The sequence below is a fragment of the Chamaea fasciata genome, unplaced genomic scaffold, assembly GCF_029207755.1.
Source record: "Chamaea fasciata isolate MVZ Bird 193981 ecotype frontalis unplaced genomic scaffold, bChaFas1.0.hap1 SCAF_37, whole genome shotgun sequence".
Taxonomy (NCBI): Eukaryota; Metazoa; Chordata; class Aves; order Passeriformes; family Sylviidae; genus Chamaea; species Chamaea fasciata.
In genome coordinates, this window is record NW_027094122.1 from 1,259,385 (window position 1) to 1,283,014 (window position 23,630).

Sequence of the window (23,630 nt, forward strand, 5' to 3'; positions counted from 1 at the left end):
GGCGAACAAAAAGCATGCACAGCTGAGTTTCAGAAAATATAAATACTCACACAAAGCAGCCCCATGATAGTGGGGGTAGGGGCCGAGTGCTGGTGTCCCCCTGCCTGCAGCAGATCCAGGGGTGAGGGAGTTCAGGGGAGCCCTTAGTATTTTGGGTCCCCTGGGAATTGGGGTGACCCTCGGGGTCCCCCAGGATCTCCCTGAACACGCTGACGCTGCCCAGTGAGAAGGTTTGGACCCGGCACGGGGTCCCAGCTCTGTCACCTGCCCTGCCCAGGTACCCCCCAGCCCCTCCCTGGGAACCTCCAATCTCCCCGTGACACCCCAACCTCCTCTGGAACCCCAAAAACATCCCTGGGACCCTCCAAAAACTCCCCAAGATTGCAAACGCCCCGTACGAACCCCCTAAACCCTCTCAGGACATCAAAATTCCCATGGGACCTCCCAACACACCCCCAAGCCCCCTTGAGAAGGTTTATACTTGGCACGGGGTCCTCATCACCACCATCGGCATCACCCAGGTAGCCCCAGACCCCCCCGGGACCCCCAAACCCTCCCGGGACCCCCAAGCCCCCCATGGGGGCTCCACTACCGGAATCAACGGGAGTGGTGTCGCCCTGCCAAGGGGAGTTAAAGCGGCGCCTGACTGTCGGGGGTTCTTAAAGCCGTGATGGTGGGGAGACCCCCAAAAATCCACCCTGGGGGGCACTCTCCCATTTGCTGCACTCGAGGGAGCCCCAGACAATGACGGGTCCTGGGCTGAGCCCCCCACTCAGCCGGGGCTGTGGAGGGAACTGTGGGCGCTGGGACAGGGCTTGGGAGTCCTGGGGTTTACTGGGGGACCCCGACTGGGAACTCCCTTCCCGCTGTCCCACCTCCCCCTATCCCCCCCTCTCACCCCTTTCCCATTGTTCCCCCAAACCTCCGCTGCCCCCAGCTCGGTTTGGGGGTGACCCACCCCTTTCCCATCGTGTCCCGGCCCGGCCCCGCTCACCCGAGAGCTCCCGGCCCGCGGCCGCACGGACGGAGGAGGAGGAGGAGGAGGAGGAGGGACAGAGAAGGAGGAAGAGGAGGGATGGAGGAGCTGGAGCCGGCAGAGGAGGCACTGCGTGACTTCACTGCTCTCTGGATCTGCAGCTCCTTCGCCCCGGGACCATCGCCCCCGTATCCTGCGGGTGACCGGGGAGGGGGAGCGCGCCCCAAATATCCTGGGCGGTTTTTTTGAAGCGGGGAGGGATGTTTGGAGCTCACAGAAAATATATTTATGGCTCCCGGGGCTTTTTTCTGTCGGGGCCGGGCAGCTTGATGTTTGGATCTCGCAGGGCTCCAGAGCTGAGGCGCAGATGCCCCTCAAGGGGACATGGGGGGTCCCCGGGAGGTGTTTTTGGGGGGTCCCGGTGGCGGTGCCAGCAGAGCCCCGGCGGGAGGCGGGTCCCCCCGCGGTGGGCTTGGGCTTCCTTAAGTTGGTGCGTGTCTCTTTGGTGCTGACCCTGCCCGCCAGCTAAACCCTGCGGGCCCCATAGAACCAAAGGTGCCCTGGGAGCCTGCAGGGCCTTGTGGAGCCAGGGGACCGCAGTGACACTGTGGATCTCCTCTCTGCACAACTGTTTTTCAAACTGCAATATCAGTAATTGCTGCCACGCCATAGGCTTAAATAATCCACTCTGTTCACTATTGTTTCAAAGGATGACTTTGATTTCTCCTTGACAATCTGCATCAATTCCTTCTCCCATGACATCAACGCTTTTCAAGGCCAAGCTCCAGTGAGCAGTTCTCAAACCTCCAGTGTCCTGGAGAAATCTGAGTTCCTATTCCTGTATTGATAACTCTCATTTGCTTCTGATTTGTCCTAATTAATTCTAACGCATGAAGGTCCAGCCCTGCAGCCTCTGGGGTGGCCCTGTCAGGGGCCATCACACCCAGAACAATTTCCCCAGAAGTCAAAGTCTCACTGTGCACGGTTGTATTCGCAAACTGGGTGCAGCTGTGCACATCCAGGGGTTTCCATTTCCCCACTGGGTCCATTGTTAAGGGTATGGAGAACATCTGTGGGATGGGTTCTCCATCAGGACAGGTTCCCATCTCCTCATTTTTTCACCTGCTCCTTCAACTGCCCCTTTGTCTGTTTGATGATCCTGCAGCTTGTGAATAGTCTGGTACATGAAAACACCAGCAGTCCAAATCACTGTATTTTCACAGTAACAGACAAAGCATTCCACACCACAGTATCAGCAAACCCCATAAAAATTGCCAATTTCATCCCTTCCTCCTTTATTCCTTGCAAGCAGTCTCACAAAGTTTAGCACTGACATTTGAGTCGTGGCCAATGCTTTTCTGTAGGGTATTTAGTGTCACATCCCTGAGCAGCCAAAGGTGGCAAATCAGTATTGTCAGCATTACTGCACATTATTATTACTATTTCACATATAAAGATAGAGATATAGATAGAAACATAGATTTAGACATAGTGTAACACGAGGCTGGTGGGTTGGAGACAGACACACCACATAGTATCTTCTTGAGTTCTGACCAACAGCCACAATTTATTGTTCCAAGCTCCCTTTTATGGTGAGTTTGAATTTCCCGGGCTTGGAAAGCCAACTGGTTGGGAATCTCTGCACTGCCCACATCTCTGGCCAGGGGTGTGTCTGCAGCCAGGGCTTGGATGGGCTTGGCTGAGCTCTTTGTTCCCCCGGGGACTTCTAGAACAAGCCAGGTCAGCCCAGTTGGGTCTGTTATGATCAGACTCATTATGCCCAGCTGTGAACCAGCTGGACCCTGCTACATCTCCTGCCTTTGCTTTTATTAAAATGCAGATTGTTTTCCGTTATCCCATTTGCAAGGGCCCTTTTGCAGACAGGGTAACACAAGACAGCATGGGTTTAATTTGAAGGAGGTTTTGACAAACTTAATTCTGCTCAGCCAGTGATGTGTCCCATGTACCACTGGAGCTGCAGCACTCACTCCCAGGAGCTGTCAGGCGAGATCACAATCTTCCGGGCTGGCATGTTACAGGTTAACTGCTTATGGTTCCAAACTACAACTTAACACTAAAACAAGAAAACGTTCAACTTTTAAAACCCTGAGAAAAACCAATTAACAGAATTAACAAGATTAACAATTAACAGAAAAACAATTTGTAAACAGAAAAAAACCACTCTGTAAACAGAAAACCAGTTTGTAAACAAACAGAATCCTTAAATGCACCGTCACTCTAAGAGTCCCAGCTCTCCCCGAGGTCGGTGAACAAGCTGTTTCCAGCACTGTTCCACACACGGCTCCACACCGTCTGTGGAGGGGCCACCAGGAGAATGCTGCTGGTGGTCTTGGACAGGACGTAAGGTAGGACAGACACGTCGGGCAGGTGCCCAAAGCGTTCCAGTGTCCTTGCAAAGCACTTTGCAAGGCTGTACTGTTAGCAAAACACCATTAGAATTGCTCTTGTGTCACGGAGACAAGACAACTTTTGAAGCATCCGTAGCATTCAACTGTAAACACCTGCGACAACATTTGATAATTAACTGTGCAGTTAGTTCAAAGACGGTGGGTGCCGTCTTTTTTGCTTGATGAGGTGGAAGCATTCATTCTGGAATGTGCAAAGGATCAGGCCAGCGTGGATTCCACTGCCCAATAACACCAGTAGGATGAAAACTAACAATGAGAATAAACACAGTGATCCACACCTCTGGGCATATCCGGTGGACTTGTCTGTTGGTGATAGCTTGCTCTGCTGTTTCAACAGCAGCTTTTGCCTCTAGGATTAATTTTGTGGGGGAAGTTAATTCAGAGTCACCCTTTAGGAGGTCAAATAAAGGTGCTAGTTGAGAGTCAGTCAGTCCTAGGTAAGGTCTGACCCAGTTGATGGTACCCAAGAGTTTTTGTGCATCGTTTAGAGTCAGAATTTTGGTTGGAAACGGAATTGTTTGTGGCTGTATGGTCTGGTTCATTATTTTGAGTCCCAAATATTTCCAGGGTGGTTGCTGCTGCACTTTCTCTGGTGCTACTTGCAGCCCAAGTGGTTTGAACGCTTGCAACAGGCTTGGCTGAATCAGTGAGAGTTCTTTTCTGGTTTGGGGTGCAATCAAAATGTCATCCAGGCCATGGTAACAGTATGCCCCTGGAAACTGTTCTCTCACTGATCAGAGTACCTGAGCAACACCCCACTGACACATCGTGGGGCTGTTTCCCACGCCTTGGGAAAGTTCTTTCCATCGGTAACGTTGCACTGGTGCAGTGTTATTAATAGAAGGCACGGTCAAGGCAAACTTTGGGGTATCATCTGGGGGTAATGGAATAGTGAAAAAACAGCCCTTTAAGTCCACAATCAGGATGTCCCAGGAGGCAGGCAGCATTGTGGGACATCGATGGCACACCAGGCTGCAATGTGCCCATTCTCTCCATCGTGGAATTGGTTTTTCTCAGGTCATGGAGTAACCTCCACTGAGCAGATTTCTTTTTTATAACAAATACTGGGGTGTTCCAAGGGCTCATAGATGGCTCTATGTGTCCTTGAGCCAGTTGTTCCTGTACCAGGGTTTTTAGGGCATCTAAGTCTCTCCTTTTCAAGAGACCACTGTGGTACCCACTCAGGCTGAGTAGTGAGCCATTTCAGAGCCAGTGTGGGGTACTTTACACCCTCTAATACAGTGGCCCCTGTCAAAAATCTGTTCCCACCTCAGCCCACTCCAGAGCCAGAGAACTCTAGGGAAGGGCTTCCCATCCGGGAATTTCGGATAGGACTGATTCCTCACCTTTAGATTTAAAAAGTGTCATTTTGTGCTGATCCGGCCAAGCTATGCCAATTTTGTTTTCGCAGTGGGCAGGCTCAGCACCAAGGACACAGACACCACCTGAAGGAATCAGTGAAATTTACTACAGTTCAAAGCAGCAAAGGAGCACAGAAGGAGCAGCTCAGCAATGCAGCCAGCCGTCACTACCACGGATTGCCCGCAGTGATTGAGAAAGATCCATCACCAGTTACCCTCAGCCTTTCCCATCACCCACACCCACACGGCAGCTGGGGAAGCTGTCACAGCCAAGGACTGCAGAGCCTCTCCCGGACACTGGGAATTCCTGCAGCTGCCTCCAGCCACAGCTGAGGCTCCAGCCTGGCCGGGAGAGGGCCCAGCTTTGATAGTGCTGAATAAACAAACTGCCAGCAGCACTCCTAGTGCAGGAACATCTGGTTGCATCCTCCTCTTGGGTTTCTCCCAAAGCCTGGCCAGGGCCCAAGGAGGAACCAGGGGAGTTGCCTTTGACCCTACAGCCCCGAACAAGGCCAGATGTCAGACTTCATGGCCTTGTCTGGCTTCTAAATACAGAAAGGTCAATACATGTTTCACTAAGGAGAGGATGCATCTATTACAACGCTAATGACGGTGCGTATTTTGTTAACGAGCAGATACAAAGATAACCTTTGGCTGGAAGGTTCATCGAGAGGTCACCTTTGGCTCAGGGCCGCTTGTTCAGGCCTCAGTCAGGCCTCTTGTCCAGGCCTTGGCACTTCAGGCTTTAGTGCTGGGCTTGACACTGCTGGCTTAACACTGGGACTTGATGAGCTCCCAGGTCTTTCCCAACAGAAAGGATTCTATATTTCCATGATTTTATCTGCTGGATTCAGTCAGGTCCATGTTAGCAGCATTACTTTGGTCAAAAAGTTCCCTCTTGGTCAGCTCTTGTGGCCTAAGGCTTCAGCTCCTTCAGCTCCTGGTGCTAAGCTGCTCACACTGAACGAGACGACTCAGAGAGAAGAATACAGTTCATCCAATTCCATCTGGGACACTGAGAGGGGAGGGTGTGCAAACAGGAGCATTGTCTGGTGTCCCCTCCTCTCTGCCCTTCACGCCTTTCAGCGCTTAGAAACAGCCGAGAGCTTTCTCCAAGAGTGCGATGAAGCAGCTGCTCCTGCTCCCAGGTCTGGCTCTCTCCAGTCTCTGACCTTGCCTGCTTTTGTCCCTCTTGCTGTGCCCTCTGTTCCCCCGGGGCTCGGTGGCTGCTGCCCAGGACTGTGGAAGTGGCACAGATCCAGGGGTCGAGACCCTCCTTCCTCTGCCCTTGCAGCTGCCTGCTCACAGCAGCCTTTTCCATCGGGAAGCTCCACGTGGAGAGGGAGTCCTCGCCTCTGTTCCTTGCACAACCCCCAGGAGCCCAGGGCTGCCATCTCAAGTCCCTGCGGGCCCTGAGGGCTCCCGGGTGCCTCAGGCTGCTGTGACACCGCTGCCCACGGGAGGGAACAGTGGCGGGGGCTGTGCTCAAAGTCAGCTCCATGTGCTGCTGCTGCTGCTGCTGCTGCGGGGGTCGTTTGTCCAGCCCTGCCCCAGACTGAGGGATCGGATCCAGGCCCTGCTGCTGCTCCCTGGGGATCAGGCACAGTTTGGTTGTCGCCGTCAGGGCCAGCAGAAGCCGTGGCCGGAGCAGCGGGTGCTGACAGTGCCCCGAGGCCCGGGGCCGGAGGTGTTCCTGTGCTGGGGGCTGGCCGGAGCTGCCCCTTGTTCTCCCTCTGCCTCCCGCAGAGCTGGGCCGGGCACAAGTGGGGCAGCACAGCAAACAGGGAGCCTGCCAGTCTCTTCCAGCCCTGTCTGCTCAGAGTTTGGGCCTTGGAGCTGCAGGTGGACACAGGCAGCTGCTCCTGCTCCCTCTGCGTGTCCCCGTGTTCAGCAGCGCTGCTCCATCAGTCTGTGCCCAGCAACGGGGAAAAGCCTCAGCCCTGCAGGGCCAGGAGCTGCCGGGCTCTGCCTGGGGAGCTGCTCCACACGGGAACCAGCAGCAAAGGACATTCCTTCCCTAGGACAAGTTTTCTATTAAGAAAAGAAAAAAAAAAGGAAATTAAAAACAACACAGAAAAAAAGTGGAAGATAAAAACAAAACCCAAGTGCAGCGTAGTAAAAATACTTTATAGCTTTGCATAAAGAGATAACTGAACTTTTTCAAATGAGATCTCCGTTATTTACTCCATAAATGTGCTGATGGCATGGATCCATCCTGCTGACCTCAGCAGCCTTTTAAAAAAGATTTTGTGGTTTGTTTCCAGTATTATTTTAAATTGTGATTGAAGCAATAGGAAATTGCTTTGTGCCCCGCCAGCTCCAAGCAGGACTGGGAATCTAAACTTTGCCAAACCCCAAATCCTTTACAAGACGACCTTCCTTCTCACCCTGTGAATGAGCTGCACATTCCCTTTGAAATTGTCAGGGGTTTCTTAAAGACGCAAAGTCCCACTTACAGCTTTTTGCTCTGCTTGGGAAGTGCAGAAGGGCAATTCTTCATCCATCCGCTCCAGACTGCACTGCCTTAGGAACGCCGTCCACTCGCCAGGTTTTGCTCACTTGTGGCACTTCTGGAGGAGGAAGAAAGGGCAGTTGCACGATTCCAGCCAAAAAAGGAATGAAGAGCGGGACAGACAAAACATCCTGTGGAGATCCAGGCGTTCAGCTGGAAGTGTGGAGTGCTTGGGTTCTTGCCAATTGGATGTGGATCCCTCACTGCAATCTCTTGGCCTGCAGGAGAGTCTCACTCACCTGCAAAAGCAGAAAGCTCACTCGGTGGGCTCAGAATGGGCTCGTCTGATGCAAAGCTGTCAGAGCAATGTGAGGGCAGAGCCGGCCCAGCCGTGCCTGGGGCTGAGCCCAGCAGAGCCCTGGCAGAGCCCAGAGCAGCCTCAGCACCCGCAGAGCCCGGCTGGAAGGAGAGAAACCAGAAAGTGCCCGTCAGCCGAAGGCTCCTGTCCCCTCGTCCCGAGCGCCCGCAGTGCCCAGGCCACGCTGGCCGTGCTCAGAGCTGGGCCCAAAGCTGCCCATCACTGCTGCCTTTGGGGGCAGAGCAGGAGGGCAGGACACGTGCCCAGCCTGCAGCCGGCCACGGCACATCCAGCCCTCAGCAGCTGCGCAGAGCCAAAAGGCAGCTTGACGGCCGAGTGAAGAATCTGTGGCGTCTGCCCCAGCAAAGGGAGGAACCTTTGGTGCCTGGCCAGGCCGTGCCATGCCCACATCTGGGAGCATCCCCCCAGCTGTGGACTCACCTGCAAATTGGGCCCCAGGGAGCGTGTCTGAAGAAGGTGCCAGAATCCAAGTCGATCATCTTCAGCTGCCGGTGGCCAGGTCGAGGAAGAGCTTGGCATCCTTGGAGTTGTCCTTGGTGTCTCCAGCAGCAGCCCCACCTGATACAGCTTCTCCAGGGGCTCCTCCTTCCCTGGGGGCCAGACCAGGCTGTCAGTGCTCTGCCCAGGGCCCCAGCCACCAACGAACCAGGACAAGCATAACTAGGGTGGATGGTGGCCACCAGTGCTTGCTACACCAGGTCTCCAGCTCCGCCCCAGCACAGATGTTCCCATCTGGTCATCCCTGCTCAGAGCTACAGGCAGGACAAAAACACTCCGGTTTTCTTTAGCACTGATTGCCATGAGATGTGTGGAGCTCTTACCTGTCAGGTCTTTGGATCAAACTGTGCACATGGACCTCTCCCATCTTCTGGGGCAGATGAACACCCTGCAGCCAAGGATCATTGAAGAGGTCTTCTAAGGATGGCCTGTCCAAGGGTTGCATGGACAAACACCTCCTGATAACATTTTGGCACTCTGAAGAGAGAAACCAGAAACCAGCAGTCAGTTGGAGAAGGATCCCGTCTGCTTTGCCCCTCCATTCCCATGCCCAGGCCATGCCGGGTGTGCCCAGAGCTGTGCCTAAACTTCCCCATGGATTCTCTGTTTGGAGGAGCGCAGGACATGTGCCACCTCCTCAGCAGCCGCCAGAGCAGGGTGCTCATCAGCCTGCTGCTGTCTCCCAGCACCGGGATTCCCCTGTGCCCAGAGATGAGGACCCACCTTGAGAGAGCCATCGTGGGAACAAGATGCACCCCCAGATGAACTGCTGGCCCCTCCTGAACGGGTGCTTCCCCATGACCAGGTGGTACAGCAGGAGGCCCAGGGACCAGATCGTCGCTGCCTCGCCGTGGTAGCGTTGGTGGTGGATCCACTCTGGTGGGCTGTAGGGCAGGGTTCCTGTGGAACACAGACGGAGTTCATCAGGGGATGCTGCAACTCCTAAAGCCTCGCCCCGGCATCCCTGGGCGTGTGGGGGCTGGCCCCCTCCCGCCCCCACCCAAAAGCAACTTGGCTCAAGAAATAACGCTGCTCCTAGCAGCGAGAGGGGGAAGCCGCGGTGCTACAGCCAGGCTGGGCCGTGAGATGCCCAGGAACATCCCCTGAGAGGGCTCACCTGCAAATCGCCTGTAGGCTGTGTCTTGGAGGAAGGCGCCACAGCCAAAGTCGATCAGTTTGAGCTGCCCGGTGGCCAGGTCGAGCAGGATGTTCTCGGGCTTGATGTCGCGGTGCAGGACCCCGCAGCTGGTGCAGTGCCGCACGGCCTCCAGCACCTGGCGGAACAGCCCCCGCGCCTCCTCCTCCGGCAGGAACCTCCGCTCCGCCAGGAAACCCGAGAGGTCCTGGCACCGCTCCGGACGCTCCAGCACCAACAGGAAGCTGTTGGGGAGCTCAACCCACTCCAGGAGCTGAATGATGCCACCACATCCAGAGGACAGCCTGTCCAGCAGCACGATTTCCAGGGGCGCACGGGCGCCGTTGGGCTGCCGAAGGACCACGATGCCGTCAGTGGGGCTGAGGCTGTGCCAGGGCTCGGGAACCCCTCACCCAGCCCCGGATGCTCTGGGCCCCCCGCTCAGCCCACGCCCGCTCTCCCTGCAGGGCTCCCGCCGGCTCTTCCCCTGCCGGGCCCCAGCTTCTCCCGCCGGCCCCGCTCACTCACCAGCTCGCCCCAGTGCTGGACGCGGGCCCGGGGCACGCATTTGATGGCCACCTGCGAGCAAAGGCCAGCAGCGGGCTCAGCTCGCCGCCTGCCCCGCCGCGCCCCGATCTTCTCCTCCTCCTCCTCCGCCCTCCTCCTCCTCCTCCGCCCGCCGCCAGCCCCGCCGCTCACCGGGGCGCCGTCCGAGAGCCGCGTCCCCGAGTAGACGCTGCCGAAGCCTCCGCGCCCCAGCAGCGAACCCAGCCGGTACCGGTCCTGCAGGGCCTCCCGCGCCTCCCCTGCGGGCGACACGCGGCCCTCAGCGCTCGGCCCGGGGCCAGACACGGCCCCCGAGCGCCCCCCGAGCGCCCCGGGCCGGGCATCCCCACCCGCCCCGGGCCCCGGCGGCTCGAGGCCGGCGGCTGCGCTGCCGAGCGGCGGAGCTCGGGCCGGGGAAGCCGCGGCGGAGGCGGCGGGAGCGGCCGCGCCGCGTGTGTCCTTAGCGGGGCCCGGGAGGAGCGGGGGCCGGGGTCGGGGTCGGGGTCGGGGCCGGGGCCGGGGCCGGGGTCGGGGCCGGGGCCGGGGCCGGGGTCGGGGCCGGGGCCGGGGCCGGGGCCGGGGCCGGGGCCGGGGCCGGGGCCGGGGTCGGGGCCGGGGCCGGGGCCGGGGCCGGGATCGGGGTCGGGGCCGGGGCCGGGGCCGGGGTCGGGGTCGGGATCGGGGTCGGGGCCGGGGCCGGGGTCGGGGCCGGGGTCGGGGCCGGGGTCGGGGCCGGGGCCGGGATCGGGGTCGGGGGCGGGGCCGGGGCCGGGGTCGGGATCGGGATCGGGGTCGGGGCCGGGGCCGGGGTCGGGGCCGGGGTCGGGGCCGGGGTCGGGGCCGGGGCCGGGATCGGGGTCGGGGCCGGGGCCGGGGTCGGGGTCGGGATCGGGGTCGGGGCCGGGGCCGGGGCCGGGGCCGGGGTCGGGGCCGGGGTCGGGATCGGGTCGGGGCCGGGGCCGGGGCCGGGCTCGGGACAGGCGCAGCCAAAGCGCAGCGATGCCGCCCCGGCCCCAGGCACTGATGCCCGCCCAGCACCGCCACAGCCAGCACCGCCAGAGCCGGGCGGAGCCCAGACCGCGGCGGGACGCCCGGGGCCGGGGGCGGGCCCGGGGCATGGCCCAGCCCTGCGGGGGGAGAGGGAGAGGCCGGGACGGGGACGCCGAGAGGGGCCGGGGAGGTCGGGAAAGGGACACCGGGAGAGGCTGCGGGACAGCGAGACAGAGTGCGGGACAGCGGGAGAGGGAGAGGAGGAACAAGAGAGGGACGGGGAGGGGTCGTAGACGCCGTAGACGCCGTAGACTCGCTGCTGCCGCTGCTGCTGCCGCTGCCGCCGCTGCAACTGGAGCCCTGGGGCCGTTTGTCCGCGTGTCCGTTCCACGCTCCAGCCCCGCGCTCCCCGGGGGCAGCCCCCGAGCCGCTCCAAACACGGCAACTTGGCCGTGCTGAGCCCACATCCAGAGGCCTGACTCCTGCGCAGTGGCAGAGGAATTCCCTCGGTCGCTGCTGTGCATTGTCCCTGCTGAGGGTCAGACACTGTCAGGACGCATTCCCTGGTTGTAGGATTCGTGCCCGACCCAAGCACGACGCTTATGTCTCCAGCGTTACTTTGCAGCAAAAACAGGGGAAGGCAAACTCTGTGTACGGCTCATGGTATTTTCGAGGGTCTAAAACTCACTAAGTCATCTATCTGAGAGGTGAGATCCATTTGGAATTAATGGCACGGAGAAGTAGTGCAACGCGGAAAAGGGAAGCATAGAAATAAATAGAGGAAAACCTCTTGATTTATTTCTTGCGTTTTCATTTCACTTCTGGAAAGCTGTTGCAGTTTTCCAGCAACCTTCACCACAGTCCCAGCTGCTCTTTTCAAGAACCTTTGGTGGAGAACGAGGTCGAGCTTCTGGCACAAGATGTGCCACCAACTGCAGCTTCTCCTGGATTTCCATACTGAGTGCTGCACGACTTTTGCAGCAAAGCAGGACAAATGTTTGGAAAACTTTACGATTTGTCCTTTCTTTTTTCCTTGTGGATTGGGGAGTTGTGCCATTGGTAAGGTTTTCCTTGTTACTGTTTTAATCCAAGAAAACAGGAGGTGGCACCAGCACTTGTTGGGGAATGCAACCCTGACTGAATCCAGAGACAGAATCTCCCTGACACTGTGTGAGCTCCCCGGGCTGGGCTCAGGTTCCTGCTGGGACTCTGCAGAGAGCTCCAGCTGGGATCAGCAGCAGCTGGAAATACCTCTGGGCATCTGCCTTGTCTGCTGCTCGCAGGAAGCAATGAAGTGAGTCAAGAAGTTCTGGTTTTTCTTTCTCCGGGTGCATTTTTGCATTGTGTTTGACACCCCAGTGGCAATTTTTGTGATGGCCTCTCTAAGTTGATTCTATTTCAGCAGCACCAGCAGCAGGGCTGTGTTGGAGCGCTGCAAATGTGGCCTGTGTGGCTTTCATTCCCCTCGACTTAGTGCCCGGGGACTTGGGAGCATTTCAATCTCTTCTTTGCCCGGTGCCGGCAACAGAAAGACTGAGTTCACTGTCACAAAAGCACAGCGGGCAGCAAGGATGGAAAAAGGCAATTGCAGTTGTCCTGATAAAATCCAGTCGGCAGCCAGAGGGGTGCAGCAGCAGCCGCGATCTCCAATCGCCAAGGCAAAGGCAGCAGCAGCCTCCTGCCGTCACCTCGGGCTGAGTGAAACAGTGCTGCAAACAGCGCTGGAAGCCGACCCTTCCTTTCTCTGGAGGCTGGGTCGGGGCAGCACAGGCGGGCCCTGAGCAGTCTGGGCTGTTGGCGGGTGAGCGTTGCTCCAGGCCGCAGTGGAGCCGGACAAAGGCCTTGGAAGGCAAGGCAGGAGCAGGTGGGAAGGGGCCGGCGCTGCTGCTGCTCCTGCCCGGGAGCCCCGGCCGGGCCGGGCCGGCGCCCGCTGCGCTGCGGCTCCTGCTGCTGCCAGAGCCGGGCGGGCCTCGGGGACAGGGAATGGACACGGGGGGACAGCAAAGGCCGGCGGGGCTGCGGGGATGCTGGTGCTGGGGCCAGCGCCGGCACGGAGCTTCGGCCGCAATTGACCCGGAGGGAACCGCTGGGCAAAGGCTCCATTTCAGCCTTTCTTTCCTCACGGCTGCGAAACGACCGAAATAAAAGGAGAACCAGCAGGGCCCGGCCCCTTCTCCTTCGGGAGGAGCTCCACGCCTGGGGCCGGGAGGGGCCCTGAGGGGCCGGGAGGGGCAATGAAGGGCCATGAAGGGCTGTCGGGGGCCAGGAGAGGTTCTGTGTAGCCAGGAGGGGTTTGAGGGGCCGTGAGGAGCCTCAGCCCCGGCAGCAGCGGGGTCCCACCGTGTCCCCAGGGCAGGGCAGCCGTGAGGGGCCGCGAGTGCAGACGTGGCAGCAGAGCGGGCTTGGGGCACCTCCGGGAGGGGATGAGAGCCTTCCCCAGCTCCAAACCACACCAAACCCACCACTAACAGGATTTCCCATCTTTAGAATCCACTGGCAACTTGGAGTCCACTGAACCGTTTAATCCCAGTGGAAAGTGCAAGGGAATTTTCCTAATGACTTACATCCAGCCTTGGTTCATCGTGTCTAAGATTTAAAAATCTGACCAGTGAAAAGTAACACTAATAAATAATAAGAACAATAGCAAGAAATAAACTCCCAAATCCCAACACTCAGCACCACACCAAAATGACCAACCTCATTTTTCTTTACTAGCACAAGGTTCATGAAAACAAATGCTGTTAACTTTCTCCACCTCACATCTTCCCCACCAGACAAATGAGGCCGTTTGCAGTGTTTAATACAAGTCACAATGGAGGGCTGGAGGGAAGAACGGGGAGACACTACCAATTTACATGTCAAACCCAGCGGTCCAGCTTCAAAGTGGAGAGAATAAAATGGAATGGGGGCAGGGGCTGGTCAGATGTTCCTCTAAAGGATGGCAAAATCACCTCCAAGTGAACAGGAGGGGAAAATCAATCCCTAGAAACCACCCAGTGTGTTCAGGGACTCAGCTGTGAGGAGCTGGACATGGACAGAGGCATCTGGAACAGTTCTTTCCTCAGGCTGAGCTCTCCAGCCTGGCCCTGAAGTCAATCAAGTGCTTTCCCAGAGCATTCCATGGCTGCCAACCACCCTTCAAGATGTGGCTCACAGGAGCAGAGAACCTTTCTCAAGGTTCTGAGCAGAAAAAGTGGCAAGAGATGCCCAATTCAGAGCTCTGTTTAAAAACCTGGAAAATAAAAATCAGTTGAACTCTGAAGCCCAGCGGTGGCTCCCAGAATCTCAGAGCCAAGGGGAAACGGGAAAGGCTTTTTACAAGAACCAACGCTGAAGAGCTCCCAGATGAATGTGTGTGACATTTTGAGAGGCTTCCAATTTTCCACAGTTTCCCTTGAATTGTTGAAATTGATTTTGCCTTTGCCTCCTCTTGCACTAAAGGAGCCTCATTTCAGCAGCCAGGAAGGCAAAGCTCATTCCTGGCCCTGGCTGCTGCTGTCCGTGCAGCATTTCCATCCCTCCCGTGGCCTCTTCCCTCAGGGTCCCCAGCAGCAGCAGCAGCTGCCGGAGCAGCACATGGAAGCTGCAGATGGAAGTGCTGCCCACCCCAGCCTGAAGCTGCACAAGGATCCTGCTGCCAGGAACCCCAATATTCCCTCCCAGGGGCCCTGCAAACAGTCACCAATTTTCAGAAGAGCAGTGTGGACAGCAGCTGCACCTGGCCGTTATCCTCTATGAAAGGAAGAAAAAAAGACCTCAGCATCGGCTGCTCGGGGCTCAGCTGGGCGTGAGCCTGCAAACCCACAGGGCACCAAGTGTTTGGTGGGCACACAGTGGCCGTGGCTGGGGGCACAGAGCCTTGCATGGTCAGAGAGTGGCAGGAGCACCGCAACCAGCTGCAGGGCGACAGGGCTGGGTCTCAGCATGTCCTTGTCCAAAACTGCAAAGCTGAGCATCACGGCCGTCATCCTGACTGACTGTTCATCTGTGTCCCGCAGGAGCTCCACAAAATGTTCAGTCAGGGGCCACACTTTTTTGGCCTGTGAGGAACACAAGTCGTGAAACGCCGCCCTGGTGCCAACAGGGCCCAGAGGCCAAAGGCCTGTCCCGAGGTACTCGGGCAGCCGAACCAGGAGGCAGGAGAGCTGGGAGCAGCTGCCTGAGCTCTCGAAGCCCAGCCAAGCCCAAGCGACTGCATTCCCCAGCTCAGCTCCAGCCACTGCCCCCTTGTCACCATTGAGGGAGGGATCCTCAGTGAGCTCGAGAAGGGCCCTGAGCGCAAGGTTACACCTTTCCCTGCACTCACTCCGCAGGTACTTTGGGGGAGCGCCAGAGCAGCCGGCTGGCAGGAACATGGCAGCTCCCCGGGGGCTGCTTGTGGCCTCTGACACCCAATTCCTCAGGGCCTCCCACCAGCCCAGCCCCTCAGAGTCTCCCCCAGCCCGGCCAGCCTGCCCGGCAGCAGAGGCGCAGCCCCACAGCAGCTCCAGAGGAGCCCGATCAAGAGGCACCGCGGAGCCCTCAGCAATCCGGCCAGCAGCACACGGGCAGGAGGACACAGACGGCGGTTCCTGGCTGGCACAGGGCTTGTGGCCATCTCCAGGCTCCGGCCTCGCAGGGATGCCCACAGCTCCGGCCCCCGCCCACGCGCTCTCTCGGCAGTGCAAAGGCTTCCGCAGGACCACCGAGGGCCGAGGGGCTTCTGGCCATTTTCCCTGCAAGGCTGCACGCCTGGGCAGCTTGCTGAGCACAAAGCACCCTTTTCCCCCTCTTCCCCTGTGCACCCAGGGCAGCAAAAGAAAAATCCTGGGAGTCCGTGTATTGTAACACATATCCTATATTTATATACTGAAGAAAAAAAGAAGAAAAGAAGAATCCTGTAGAAGAAGAAAATCCCCGCTGGCTCAGTTGGCCCCAGCAGGCAGAGTGTCCCAGATCAGCTCTCCGCAGAGCTCCAGCAGCGCAGCCAGCCCAGGCCCGACAGTCGAGGCCGTGTCTTCCGTGCCCTGCGGAGCTGATCTCGCAGCTTCCGCAGGATGGAGTACGGAGCTCTCTGGACTGCCCGGAGGACCAAGGCTGTTTCAATGGCCAGGTTTCTGATGGCAGGGCTGCTGTCATCTGCCGTGTCTTCAAGGGCTGCAAGACAGAGGAACACGGGGCCATAGCCCTGATCAGCAGGGACCCGAGGAGAGCCCCCTGCCAGGGCCAGCCCAGCCCGCTCTTGCCATGGCCACGAGGGAGCAGGGACCAAGGGGACTGAAACATTAATTTTGAAGAATTACAGACTTTAACTGGATATTGCTGAAGTAAGACAGATAGACTTCCCTTTTGATAAGCAGAAGCCGGATTTAAGGAACTGATAAATCATGGGGCCTGTCAACTTATGTTTGTGTGTTCTGACTAATCAATAGGCTTCAAGAAGGACAATCAATTCAGAAATCAAATACTCCTGGGAAAACGGGATTCAGTCGTCACGCAACGCTAAAAGGTTAAAAAGTCAAAGCGAAGAAGACTCACTTACTTCATCATTTTGAGACCCCGCCCCATAAAAAAGACCACCGACCCATTTCAAAGAACAAACCACGCATGCTTAATAGCTTTTGGCTAATTACCATAGGGAGCGGGGAATGGGAGGTACTAAAGTCATGAATATACATTTGTGTTTTGGGTATTCAATCCTTCCGTACATAAAAAGACCCTGTGATCTTCTGTGAGCGCGCGTGTGTTCGGGAGGTATCCCACACACTGCCCGGCGTCGTAATTAAACATACACTTTCTAACTCTAAACTGCTGGAGAGTCTTTTGTCCGTCATTGTTGGATATCAGCATTAGGGCGATATTCCTATTTTTTTAATAATTCAATAGAACACCCCAAATTGCCCAATATGGACCCCAAATTTCCAAGAATTAGCTGTATAGAGCCAAAAATTCACAAAAATTTCCTTTATGGGCCCCAAAACTCCACTATAGAGATGCCAAGACTCCCCCAGACCCCCTTACATCCCATGCAGAGAACCCCAGATCCCCTATAGGGTCCCCCAGGCGCCCCCGGACCCTCTATCGAGCCCCTATATATCCCCTCAGACCCCCCTGGGGACCTCCAGACCCCCCCAGACCCCCCAAATCCCCCACAGACACCCAGACCCCATTTAGGGACGCCCCGACCCCCTTCACGGACCCCTACGGACCCTCTACAGAGCCCCCAGACCCCGATAGAGCCCCTCGACCCGCCCAGCCCCCTTTAGGGATCCCCAGACCGCCCTAAAGCCCCGACAGACCGCCCCAAATCTCCTGCAGATCCCCCATAAAATCCTCTAAGGAGACTTCCAGGTCCCCCCAGTTCCCTATAGATCCCCTAGAGATCCCCTATAGATCCCCCATTGCCCCACCGTAGGTCTCGGACACGCCGGAGCCGGCTCGGGGGACCCGGAATAAAGATGGCGGCGCCCGGGAGAGCCACCTCTGGGTAATGTACGCATGCGCTCGAGGGAACGCGCCAGCAGATGGGCGGGGCCCAAGGGAAAAGAGGCGTGGCAAATGAAAGGGCGGGGAACGAATGGAACGAGGCGGGGTCAGAGAAGGGCGGGAACTGGGAGGGGAAAGGGGCGGGGTCCAGGAAACGGCGGGAATTCTGAGGGGAAATGGGCGGGGTCAGGGGAACGAGCGGTCCTAAAAGGGCCCGGTTTGGCTTAAAATCACCCAAAAGACCCTAAAATCTCCGGCACCATGACCGAGACCGACACCAGAAACGGCACCGAGACCGAGACCGACACCGGAACCGAGACCGGCACCGCTCCGGGACCCGCACTGTGGGACCGACACCGAAACCGGCACCAGAACTGGTACCGGAACCAAGACTGAGACCGACACCGACACTGGGACCGGCGCCGGGAGTGCTTCGGAACCGGCACCGGCACCAGGACTGCTCCAGGACTGCGGCCAGAACCCAGACCGGGAGCGCTCCGGGATCGAGACCGAGACCGGCACCGGAACCAGCACCGAGACTGGCACCGCTCCGGGACCAAGACTGGGATTGGCACTGGGAGCACTCCGGGACCAAAAACGGCACCGGCACCGCTCCGACACCGAGATTGAGACCAGGACTGAAACTGGAACCGGCACTGGCACCGAGACTGGCACCGCTCCGGGATCGAGATCGGCACCGCGACCGGAATCAGCACCGGGAGCGCTCCGGGACCGAGACTGAGACCGAGGCTGAAACAGGGACCGGGATCGGACCCGGAATCGCTCCGGGATCGGCTCCAGGATCGCTCCGGGACCGCCGCGTTCGCTCCGGGGAGTTTTGGCCGCGCCCCCGGGCGGGACTGGGAGGGACGGGGAGGTTGCCCTGGGCCGGGCGGGACCGCCTCGGTTCGCATCGTTCCGAGGCGGCCACCCCGCTCCAGATGATCCCAGTCTCTATGGTTCTGATCCAGATGGTCCAGCCTGTGAAATCCCAGTCCATGTGATCCCAGTCTGTAAAATCCCAGTCCATGTGACCAAGAACTCTCCAAGTGTGATTTACTCTCAAACCACATCCCACCCACCCAGCCCCACACAATCCCGATCCCAACATCCGCCCACAAAAATATCCCCAAACCCAGGGACCCCCCCCGGGATATTTGGGGCGAGCTCCCCCTCCCCGGGCACCTGCGGGATGGGGGCGATGATCCCGGCGGTGCCGCCCGTTCAGGGAGCGCTGGAGCCGCCGCTCCCTCCGCTCGTCTTCTCCTCCCGCTCCTGCTGCCGCTGCGCCTCTTCCTCCCTCCCTCCTCCTCCTCCCCCGGGCCCGGGCCCGGCCTGGGAGGGCGGGGCCAAGGAAAGGGCGGGAACTGGGAGGGGAAAGGGGCGGGGTCAAGGGGACGCGCGGTCCTAAAACCGCCCGAGTTCGCTTAAAATTGCCAATTGTGCCGAAAATCCACCGTAAATCCACCAGGTTTAGCTTCAAATCATCCAAATGGGCCAAAAATCTCCGGGAACGGGACCGGGACCGGGACCGAGACAAGATCAGCACCGGAACCCGGAGCAACACCAAGGCTGAGACCGTCACCGCAACTGAGACCGGCCCCGCACAGGCACCGGCACTGGGACCGACACCGAAACCGGCACCAGAACTGGTACCGGGACCAAGACTGAGACCACGACCGACACTGCGACCGGCGCCGGGAGCGCTCTGGAACCGGCCCCGGGAAGGCTCCAGGACCGCGGCCAGAACCGAGACCGGCAGCGCTCCGGGACAGACCGAGACCGGCACCGGAACCAGCTCCGAGACTGGCGCTGATCCGAAACCGAGACTGAGACCGAGCCCGAAACCGGGACGGGGATCGGACCCGGAATCGCTCCGGGACCGCCGCGCTCGCTCCGGGGAGTTTTGGCCGCGTCCCCGAGCGGGACTGGGAGGGACTGGGCGGTTCCCCGGGGCCGGGCGGGACCGCCTCGCTTCGCATCGTTCCGATGCAGCCATCCCAGTCCATGTGATCCCAGTTCGTATCATCCCAGCCTCCATGGTTCTGATCCAGATGGTCCAGCCTGTGAAATCCCAGTCCATGTGATCCCAGTCTGCACAATCCCAGTCTGCACAGTGCCAGTCTCTAAAATCGATGCTGTTTTACACCACAACGACACAGATTCTGATCTTCAGAAGGCTGAAAATGACTCCTTTAGTTTTTCGGAATGTGTCTCCCTTAGTATTTTACACAGACCAATCTGATTGGTGACAAAAAGACAAACCTCGTCAATCACATTGGTCAGAGCAGAGGGACATCAAGAAGAAGTCCCTCCTAGGAAAAGGAATGAAAAACAATGCTACAGTTCTTAGAAAAACACTCCTCTTGTTTACAGAAAATTCCCTGAGAAAAGAATTTCACAAAACCAAAAGATCTCAGGCACGAAAGCAGGGCTACAATCTCTCTTGGCTTTTGCAGTACAAAGAGAGGGAGAAGAGAAAATAATTAAGGTCTAATCAAAAGGATAATCGGCAAGGTGACTTCCCAACACGGAACACAGGGAATGTGGGTCACCGGGGCTCTGCCCAATGGGGCTCCTCCAGTGGGGGCTGGAGCTGGAGCCGAGCTCGAAGCTCTTTCTGCACTGGGGGCACTGGCAGGGCTTTCCTGATGGTGCCTTTGTTGGTGTTGGGTCAAGGCTGAGCTCTGTGAGAAGCTCTTCCCACACTGGGGACACTCTTGGGGCCTCTCCCCAGTGTGGATGCGCCGGTGGATGATGAGGTTGGAGTTGTGCCTGAAGCCCTTCCCGCAGTCGGGGCAGCGGAAGGGCCTCTCCTCTGTGTGTGTCTGCTGGTGTTCAAGGAGCTTGCTGCTGACCCGAAACCCCTTCCCACACTGGCAACACTTGTAGGGCCTCTCCCCAGTGTGGATCCTCTGGTGGATAATCAGGTTGGGTGTGTGCCTAAAGCTCTTCCCACATTCCCCACATTCGTAGGGCCGTTCTCCTGTGTGGATCCTCTGGTGGCTGATCAGGCGGCACCGCCAGCTAAAGCTCTTCCCACATTCCCCACACTCAAAGGTTCGTTCCCCAGCGTGGGTCATCTGGTGATGGATCCGGTTGGACCCCATGCTGAAGCTCTTCCCACATTTCTCACTCTCATTGAGTCGTTCCCTGGTGTGGATCTTCTGGTGCTGGATGAGGTGTGAGCTCCGCTTGAAGCCCTTCCTGCAGTCGGGGCAGTGGAAGGGCCTCTCCTCTGCATGTGTCTGCTGATGTTCAAGCAGCAGGGTGCTGGTCACAAACCCCTTCCCGCACTGGCAACACTTGTAGGGCCTCTCCCCAGTGTGGATCCTCTGGTGGAACCTCAGGCTGCCGCTCTGCCTGAAGCCCTTCCCACACTCCCCACACTTGTACGGCCTTTCCCCAGTGTGGATGTTCTGGTGCTGGATCAGGTGGATTCTCTGGCTGAAGCTCTTCCCACATTCCCCACATTCGTAGGGCCGTTCTCCTGTGTGGATCCTCTGGTGGCTGATCAGACGGCACCGCCAGCTAAAGGTCTTCCCGCACTCCCCACACTCATAGGGTCGTTCCCCGGGGTGGGTCCTCTGGTGATGGATCCGGTTGGACCTCACACTGAAGCTCTTCGCACATTCCTCGCTCTCATCGAGTCGTTCCCTGGTGTGGATCTTCTGGTGCTGGATGAGGTGTGAGCTCCGCTTGAAGCCCTTCCTGCAGTCAGGGCAATGGAAGGGCCTCTCCTCCGTGTGCGTGCTCTGGTGCACGAGGAGATAAGTGCTGGTCTGAAACCTCTTCCTGCACTGATCACACTCGTAGGGCCTCTCCCCACTGTGGGTCATCTGCTGACGGATCAGGTGGGATTTATGGCTGAAGCTCTTCCCACATTCCCCACACTCATACGGCTTTTCTCCGGTGTGGATCCTCTGGTGGCAGATCAGGTGGCACCGTCGGCTGAAGCTCTTCCCACACTCCCCACACTCGTAGGGTCTCTCCCCAGTGTGGGTCCTCTGGTGGCGGAGCAGGTCGCTCTGCCAGCGGAAGCTCTTCCCACACTCGGAGCACTTGTGGGGCTTCTCCCCATCACGAAGCTGCTCATGGACCACCAGCTCTGAGCTTTGGCTCCATCTCTGGCCGCCTTCCCGGCCCGGCCTGGCTCTTTCCTCCTCACATCCTCGCCAGCTGCGTTTGCAGCCCCTCCTCCTCAGGGATCTCCGGCCCTTTTCCTCTCCGTTGCATTCCTGCGCCGTGGAGCCGCTCAAAACGGCCTCTGCCACGAGCTTCTGCCGCGGGGATTTGTCCTCCCTGCTCTCCATGCTCGGCTCCCTGTCTGGGGGAGGAAGGACAAGGACAGGATGGGATTTGCCTCCGTGTCACAGGGAAGGGGAAGGAGATCCCCCGTCTGCTCGGTGCCCGCCCTCCCCGGGCTGCGGCGAGTCCCAGGAACCCGAAAAGCTCCCCCCTCTTCTGTCTCCCCACCTACGGATACTGGGACTGGCCGGGCTCATACTGGGACTGACCAGTGTTATAAATGCATATTATAAACTTGGCTTTTTGCAAGATGTGTTCTATATGGTTAAGAATATTGTGTAATGATATAAGGTTTTTTAGTTCTGCTATTAGTAAAGAAAATTAGGCATAGAGGTACTAGATGATATAGTATGCTTAAACTGTCTGTTTGGTCGGGATAACATCTAGTGAACATGTAAAGGAGACCCTGCTATTGAGATACCAACTATCAGCATCTACCATCTGAAGAAAGTACGGACCAAGGCTCAACCTGGAGGTGATAAGGAAGACACAGCCAAGAAACACGCATGCCCTAAAACAGCGGACCCAAGGAGGGACCATGCAAAACAGTTCCCGGAATCTGGAAACTAGTTTATGGAAAAATATGAACATTCAACAGGTTGATACAATGGCAATGGCATTTAAAGAATGACTCTGATACAGCAGAGTGTGGACTTGGCTAAATGCCAAGTCAACCGGCCAAACGTACTTAGCTTTTTTTTTTATCTCCTAACTGACTCATTTTCTATTAAACCTGTTTCTGAAAATTTACATAGAAAGTGAACCTTGTTTTTCACAGACTGGGCTCATACTGGGACTGACCGGGCTCATACTGGAAGCAGCCACTGCCGGCACCGGGACACCCCAAAAACACCTCCCGGGGAGCCCCCGATGTCCCCCCGAGGGGCATCTGCTGCTCGGCTTTGGATCCCCGCGAGCTCCAAACATCCCCCCAACAAACCCCAAACCCAGGGACCCCCCGGGATATCTGGGGCGAGCTCCCCCTCCCCGGGCACCTGCGGGATGGGGGCGATGATCCCGGCGGTGCCGCCAGTTCAGGGAGCGCTGGAGCCGCCGCGCCCTCCGCTCGTCTTCTCCTCCCGCTCCTGCCGCCGCTGCGCCTCTTCCTCCCTCCCTCCTCCTCCTCCCCCGGGCCCGGGCCCGGCCTGGGAGGGCGGGGCCAAAAAAAAGGGGGGGAACTGGGAGGGGAAAGGGGCGGGGCCAAGGGGACGCGCGGTCCTAAAACCGCCCGAGTTCGCTTAAAATCGCCAGTTGTGCCGAAAATCCACCGTAAATCCACCAGGTTTAGCTTCAAATCATCCAAATGGGCCAAAAACCTCCGGGAACGGGACCGGGACCGGGACAGAGACAAGATCAGCACCGGAACCTGCAGCAACACCAACACTGAGACCGTCACCGCAACTGAGACCGGCCCCGCACAGGCACCGGCACTGGGATCGACACCGAGACCAAAACCGGCACCAGAACTGGTACCGGGACCAAGACTGAGACCACGACCGACAATGCGACCGGCGCCGGGAGCGCTCCGGAACCGGCCCCGGGAAGGCTCCAGGACCGCGGGCAGAACCGAGACCGGCAGCGCTCCGGGACAGACCGAGACCGGCACCGGAACCAGCTCCGAGACTGGCGCTGATCCGAAACCGAGACTGAGACCGAGCCCGAAACCGGGACGGGGATCGGACCCGGAATCGCTCCGGGATCGCTCCGGGACCGCCGCGCTCGCTCCGGGGAGTTTTGGCCGCGCCTCCGGGCGGGACCGAGCTGGGAGACTCGGAGCTTCAGAAGGCTGAAAATGACTCCTTTAGTTTTTCGGAATGTGTCTCCCTTAGTATTTTACACAGACTAATCTGATTGGTGACAAAAAGACAAACCTCGTCAATCACATTGGTCAGACCAGAGGGACATCAAGAAGAAGTCCCTCCTAGGAAAAGGAATGAAAAACAATGCTACAGTTTTTAGAAAAACACTCCTCTTGTTTACAGAAAATTCCCTGAGAAAAGAATTTCACAAAACCAAAAGATCTCAGGCACGAAAGCAGGGCTACAGTCTCTCTTGGCTTTTGCAGTACAAAGAGAGGGAGAAGAGAAAATA

General features: G+C 58.0%; 2 protein-coding genes across 2 annotated transcripts in view; both read right to left on the reverse strand.

Moving 5' to 3' along the window:
• LOC136303562 (uncharacterized) overlaps positions 1–23,630 on the reverse strand; it is a gene marked incomplete at its 5' end in the record, with an annotated part of 1,177,971 nt that overhangs the window by 497,795 nt on the left and 656,546 nt on the right. Inside the window, one exon of the mRNA XM_066207196.1 lies at positions 19,911–21,366. Within this exon, the coding sequence (XP_066063293.1) occupies positions 19,911–21,366 (1,456 nt within the window). The remainder of the gene's footprint in view (positions 1–19,910; positions 21,367–23,630) is intronic.
• On the reverse strand, positions 8,415–10,120 carry LOC136303574 (serine/threonine-protein kinase pim-1-like; the record flags this gene model as incomplete). The annotated part of the gene is given in 6 exon segments (XM_066207206.1): positions 8,415–8,572; positions 8,819–8,995; positions 9,213–9,579; positions 9,759–9,809; positions 9,930–10,097; positions 10,100–10,120. Coding segments are annotated over 6 exon segments (942 nt in total), but the record flags the coding sequence as incomplete, so codon positions are not given.